At 36.8% G+C, this 7,019-nt stretch overlaps 1 protein-coding gene across 1 annotated transcript; it reads right to left on the minus strand.

The window, feature by feature from the left end:
• Nucleotides 1–2,860: 2,860 nt before the first annotated feature.
• Nucleotides 2,861–7,019, minus strand: LOC109103802 (proto-oncogene c-Fos-like). The gene is made up of 3 exons (XM_042778306.1): nucleotides 5,262–7,019; nucleotides 4,581–4,688; nucleotides 2,861–4,490 (listed from the first exon to the last, which is right to left on the minus strand). The coding sequence occupies exons 1-3, from the start codon at nucleotides 5,538–5,540 to the stop codon at nucleotides 3,879–3,881; spliced, it is 999 nt and encodes a 332-aa protein (XP_042634240.1). The 5' UTR covers nucleotides 5,541–7,019; the 3' UTR covers nucleotides 2,861–3,878.

Here is a 7,019-nt window from a genome sequence, read left to right on the forward strand (position 1 = left end):
TAATATGTGGCTAAAATGTCTAAATACTATATTTTGTGATAAAGCTGCTCAAAAGCCTTTTCATATCCACAAGAGAAAATATAACTACAAATTGCTTTAAAGGCACTCATCCTGTTGTTTAACACTCAGGATGTTGTATGAGAGACTAACTACGTAATATATTTTTGATCACAGCCACATGAGAGAGAAATCCATCAAACAAAATGGGGGTTTAATGAGCATCTCTCTTTTGAATCTGTGATTATGGCTTATATATGATTAAACAATCCAACCTGGATATATTGGCATGCACTGAAACATATAGACAGACCAACCGCAGACACGATCACCTCTATGCCTCACCTCTGACACACAGACAAACTTCCTCTTTCACATTTATTGTCCGACAGCATTATTGTATCATCAAAAGAGTCATCAGAATTCATAAGGCCTAGAATTTTCAGTCTTAAGTTACATTTAATGCACAATATGTGGCTCATTGTAAAGATTTATCACACAAAAGTGCAGAAATGCAAACTTTTCTACCCAGTTTTAAGAGTAAAAGGTTTAAAAAAAAGCATGAAACGTGACGAGACATGATTTGAGCTTAATTCCTCCTACAAAGGCTGTATTCCCTCACATTCAGATCCTGATGAGCAATGCTAAGTACAATACTTCTTTATTTCTCAATCATATTAATAACCTCAAGACAATGATAAATTCATACCGAACAGCAACCAGACCTTGTTCTAAACACAAGCCCATTTCCGACCCTGGAAATATAGTATAATCGGAAATACATTATTTTGGAAATGCACAAACACAAATCAGTTACGGCCGATTATTCACACACATAAACATGAGATAATGCTGCAGTATCAATAATATTCTATGCATTTGACCTGCCACATTCCTATTCATAAAGTACTGTTGATTTTATTTGCAAAATATTTTGGATTTTATAATGTCTCTGCATACTTAAAAAAGTTGCTTTGTTGATATAGTTGCCTTGTGATTCTGCATAAAGAATCAACATTTTATTTAATCATTGTATTAATAAAAAATAGCTTGTGGTTTTAAATACAATCTGCACTAACATCTGAAAAATATTAAGTCACAAATGTATGAGAAGAAAAATAAAATTGTGAACATCCGACACACCAGCATCCGGCTGACTATAAACTTCACTATATGCTAAAAAAAATCTGCAACCTGAATCATGCAAAAAAAAAAAAAAAAAAAAGAGGAAGTCCTGCCAGACATAATTTTATTTCGGCCATTTGAATCATTAACAGGGAACATGTTGACTAATCAAAAGCTGAACGTGAATAGACTGACCATGATCTGTCTGTCAGTCCATCAGGTTCTCTTTTTTATCCTTTCACACTTTAACAAAGTGGCCAACATGAGATGTTTATATTGTGTTTGTGCCAAGAACATTCAGTAAATATACACAGCCAGCAATAGCAGGAGTGTGTCGATATGAGCAGTGTGTCTCAAAATCGAGGTGCTTGTGTGGGGAAAAAGAGTTTCACCTGCAGCAGAAGACTCATATTACAGTCTGTCTGAGTGCTGAATTATAGTCTGAGCAATGATACGGGTGAGCACTGAGCTATGTTATAAAATAAGTAATTGTGGAACAGGCTTATAATAATCATTTATTTAATGATTATTTGAAAATAATAAGGGTGACACAGTAGGGTTTAAAATTCTGAGGTCATGCTTAAATAAATAAATATATAATTGATCATTTTTGTTTATTTAAACCTTGAAATAAGAAATAAAACAAAGTAAAGACACACACACACACACACAGAGAGAGAGAGAGAGAGAGAGAGAGAGAGAGAAAGAGAAAGCAAAGTTAGTGTTATTAACATTTTTTAAAGATGATATAAAATCAAGCCGACATATTCAACACAGTTTTTACATACTGATTTTTTTTATTTATTTATTTTTATTTCAACTTCTCACTAAAACTGTTGTTATGCTCATACAATTTATAAAGTAAATTTTATTAAACTGCAAAATAGAAGCGTTTTCTCATGTGGCATTGGACTTTTGGGCTCGCAGTATACTGCAGGTAATCAAAAAAAAAAATGCATTGCTATATTTAATTTAGTTCTTATAAGTAGTTTAATAAAAAAAAAAAAAAAAAAAACTTTTTTAAAAGTTTGAAAGCTCAAATGAAGAGTGTAAGAGGGTTTTAGCCATACAATGTTTACATCGATATGATTAAAACTTTGCAGCAGAGCAGTGACCATTTTATAAGAATATGAACGTACGTAAAATGCTTAAAATGTACGCTGGATACCCAAATGAAGTCCTGAAAAACACAAAACAGTTCCCGTAACATACCGACAGCTTCTCTCCGCTCCTTTCTCTCTCTCTCTCTCTCTCTAGCAGATCTTCCGGGAAAACTTTCATTGGTGAAACACTACCCTGCTGTTTCCATAGAGGCAGAACAACAGCTCGATTTCATTACCAAATATGGGCACGGAAGTAGAGCCGAGACAGAGAAAAAAATGGGTGCGTGCATATACGCAGTGACGTCAGACGCTTTACGTTACGTTCCGACCAGCCTCTTATCGAGAAATCGTTGTTGGGTGAACGTTATTACACAGACAGGATACCTTAGAAATACATGGATCGCGAAACTCAATGAAATGATAATAGACGTGGGTGAATGTTTATGTTTATTTGAAACGATGATTTCATTTCCGTGCATGCGAATGAAAGAAACTCCAAGTGCTTGAAAGAGAGGCTTTAAATTTCTTCCCCACTCTGATTAAATAAATAAATTCACACTTTCTTAATTTTAATATTTATTATTTGTTTATTATAAACATGCCAGACCATTGAAAAGGAAGCAGGAAGAACAAAAAAATGCATAAAGATTTTTTATTTTTATTTTTTTGCCACCATTGTCAGATTACTTTTTTTTTTTTTGACAATACCAAAAAAAAAAAAAAAAAAAAACAGTCACACACTAAAGACACGGTGTAACAGACTGCACTTGTACATCACCACACCAACTGATACAGTTACACGTACCTATACTGGTACAAAAGTGCATGAACGCATGTCTTTCACAGGATGAACAGCATATTCAACAATGTCAACATCTGGAAGAAACAAATAGTGACTTCACTGGATGTAAGGGTCACATTACATCTACTGCACAGCATTCACTATATATTTTTTAAATGTTGAACATGTCAGACTCATTTATGAAAACATTATTATGAGGGCTTTTCGGTTCATCAACAATATTTCACAGCACACTTCTTTATCAGATTATTTCATTCTGAAGGGTTCTTTACTGGCATTGATGGCTCCATAAAGAACGTTTAAGATCCAACCTCTCCATTCCACAAAAAGTTCTTTATTGCCGGAAAAAAAAAAGTCTTTTGAAGTCCAAAACCTTTCAACAAACAACTGTTAAAAGAACCATTGTTTTCTTAGTTTGAAGAACATTTTAGAACATATTAAGAACATATTACTCTAAAGAACCCTTTTCCTCTATAAAGAATCTTTTGTGCAATGAAAAGGTTCCATGGATTTTAATGGTTCTTCATGGAACCGTAGATGCCAACAAAGAACAGCCTTTTTAAAGAACTGTTCACTGAAAGGTTCTTCAGCACTTTTAAAAATAAAGGATCCAAAAGTGGGGTTCCACAGCAACGCCATAGAAGAACTATTTTTTATTGAACAGTTATTAAAAGATCTATTTTTTCTTGGTGTGAAGAACATGTAATCATCTAAAGAACCTTTTAACCACCATAAAGAGTGTTTGTACAATGGAAAGGTTCTTCATGGAACCATAAATGCCAATAAAGTACCTAGACATCACTGTGAAAACCCCATTTTAGAACCTTTATAAGAACGATGTGCCAGAAGCTTCATAAAGTCGTCTTGATTTCTTTGGCTGCATTAGATTTGCCCTCTTTTCCACTGTCATGCTTCTCCACATCTGTATTGTTGAAGCTGAAGACGGGCACAGCGTTGGTGCTGCTACAGGTGGGACTGCATGCAGGCGAGCTGAGAGGTTCCAACCCACCACCCATTGACATGTAAAGGGTTTCCCATTCGCTTAGGCCCAGAGAGCTAGTAAGGTCAATATCTGGCACTAACAGATCCATGTCATCCCCGCTGTCAATCACGTCGCTAATGTCTTCCATGGACACATCTCTCATATCAATGTACGGTTCCACCTCAGCGGTTCCCAGTTCGGCACTGGAACACAGAAGGACGTCGGAGTCGCCAAAAATCGCAGTGCTGGTGGGGTCGGGCTGTTGAGGGGAGGTGGGTGCCTGTTCTGGGCAGACATTAGGAGCTTGAATCTGCTCCTCCTGGGATTGGGTTTGTTCCTCACTCTCTGCCGCCGTTTCCTCCGTGAGTTTACAATAGGGCTTGTGAGCAGAGAGGATGAGTTCAAGTCGTTCTTTCTCTTTTAACAGACTGGCAATCTCAGACTGCAGAGCTGCTTTGTCCTCCTCAAGACTATCGGTTTCCTAGACATAGGCAGATCATAATCATATCACGCACAAAGTCATCTTTTTTTGATGAAGACAACTGCATATTAAGGTGGTTTGCAAACTTACAGCTTGGAGGCTGTTAGTTAGTTCTCGTCTGCGATTTCGACACTTGGCAGCTGCGAGTTTATTCCTTTCTCTTCTGATCCTCTTCCTCTCCTCTTCCTCTGGAGAAAGCTGAAATAAACACATTCACATTTATATATATTGGAATAATCAAGTTTTTTTATCTAAACAAAGTCTTCTTATGCTCACCAAGGCACAGTTAATTTGTTAAAAAACAGTAATATTGTAAAATAACCATTCGCACATATAACACACACAAATGTGGTGGTTAATATAAACATAACTGAGTGACAGCAAATGTATACTAAAATAAGAAAATACATGCATATTTTTACTTAAAATTAAATTCTTAAAAATAGAAGTTTTTTCGAAGTAATGCTTTAGAAGAACCATTTTAGGTTCCCCAAAGAACCCAACAGTTCTTAAAAGAACCAGAGAATTGTAACATTCTGAAGAACCATTTTTCCACTTTAAAGAACCTTTTGTGAAACTGAAAGGTTCCATGGATGTTAAAGGTTCTTAATAGAACCACAAATGCCAAGAACCTTTGTTTTTAGTATACCATGGATGCAAATATATGTTTTCTACAGTCAGTTGAATGTGCATTTCCCTTTAGAAAACCAAGCTACATTTAAACAAAAATCTAATTTATATACTGAGCTTTTATATGAAATATGTATTTACCTGATCTTTCACCCCCTTCCTCCGGCCAGTGAAGGTCTTTTGAGCTGGTTTGGCATCTGTGGAGTGAGACGAGCTCTGTGGTTTCTCGCGTCTGCAGGGCGACACTGAAGAGATGTCAGTTGACAGGACCATCCACTTGAGATCCGGAGCTGAAGCTACAGCAGTGACCGTTGGAACAAAGGGAGCATCAGCATCCTTCAGAATACCTGTCCTGAGAACAAGCACGAAAATGTGATCATCAAATATGGTTCGTAGCAAAATTGCTATACAACCATTCATTTGGTTGTATTCAAAAAAAATATGAAATCATTGCATAAGCATAAATCATTAATCACAGCTGTTTTAAACAGTCCATTTAGGTTACATTCCAGGTAAACATGCAATTGATTGTACCTGCGTATCCTTCATCTCAGAAGCTGATGTGTGCAGCAGCTGTTCTGCAGACACCTGAGAAACACTCGCGTTTTTAGGCATCACTTCTGCTAGATCGCTCCAGGAGATGCTGGGAAACAGATTAATATGTGACTAATGTCACCAAATGCTGTTCTGCAGGGTTTTTTAAAATCAAGATTGAGGTTACTACGCTAGGAGGCACCAGCCATCAACGCTGCTTCTCTTTATAGTGAGGCAGATTTTTATGAATGAAATTTGTGAGACTGTACCACTGATCCTGAGGGGAGACAGTGAAGCACGAGCCAAATATATATACGGCATTTCACAGATATGCCTGACTCAAAACAATTCTCGCTTTGATTCAACATTTTAGGCATTGAAATAAAGCGTCCAATGCGTAAACAGAGGTAATTTTCTATAATTACAACGCTGCAGCTTTCACATGAATGAACAAGATACGTCATTTTACGTGCCTTGTTTGCAGTCTGTCTTTTGCATTCCTGTGTGAGGTTGCGTTTTATGCATATTATAGAGATTTATATCTTAAAGATGGTTCATCTGCAAGCGCGTGATTGCCTCACGAGACATAGCCTATAATTGAGAGAAATAAACAACAAATATACATACTGCATTTGACATCATCAAGTGTTATTCAACGACTATGTATGCAAAAGGATGAGAATTAAACAAATAAATAATTTTTGTGATATTTCAACCGCGCCCTTTCTATTAAAAACTGTGATTTTTCTTATCCCTTGTCAATTACAATGATGGATCTCCCACTCAGAGCGCTCCAGCAACAACCCTGTCGCTAATGTTGGCAGCCAATCAGAGAGCAGCGTGTCTTGACCATATAAGGCACATCCGGTGTGGGGCCTCTAGCTGCAGCTATACTGCGGCACAGACTATTTTTATCATATTACACTTAATTCAGTGACATTCTTATGACGACATATTCTCCAAGTAGCCAAAATTATCCAAGTATGTGTTTTAAGCATTTTTATTATTGTTATTTTTGTTTTTTATTCTTTTAAAAAAAAAGTTGTTGACTTCATAACGGTCTGCTGGCAGACATTATTCTGTCTATTATAAGGATCTGCCCAAAAACCCAAAAGCTTTCTGTATGTTAATTCTCACTCGGACTTCTAGAAAATGCCGTTGTTCTTCTCCATAACCTGTCTGAAAATCTCTATTCATAGCTCAGATGAGGTAATCCTGCTTTCACAGGAGGGTGTGTGAGTGGGGCCTCCCTTCTGTCCACAGTCCAAGTGTTTCCCGGCAGATCCGCCTCTGGCTTCTGATCTGTGATTCTCATGGAGGGAAAAGGGCCATTTGCAGAGTCATTCCGCAAAACCAATACCTATT

The sequence above is a fragment of the Cyprinus carpio genome, chromosome A20, assembly GCF_018340385.1.
Source record: "Cyprinus carpio isolate SPL01 chromosome A20, ASM1834038v1, whole genome shotgun sequence".
NCBI lineage: Eukaryota > Metazoa > Chordata > Actinopteri > Cypriniformes > Cyprinidae > Cyprinus > Cyprinus carpio.

Bases quoted from the DNA above. Each gene is read 5' to 3' on its own strand.
- LOC109103802 (XM_042778306.1), bottom strand. From the start codon at position 5,540: ATGAATGGTTGTATAGCAATTTTGCTACGAACCATATTTGATGATCAC. The intron at 4,689-5,261 runs GTAAATACATAT...TGTTTATTTCAG, and splicing joins GGAAGGGGGTGAAAGATCAG to CTTTCTCCAGAGGAAGAGGA. The intron at 4,491-4,580 runs GTAAGTTTGCAA...GCCTATGTCTAG, and splicing joins TAACTAACAGCCTCCAAGCT to GAAACCGATAGTCTTGAGGA.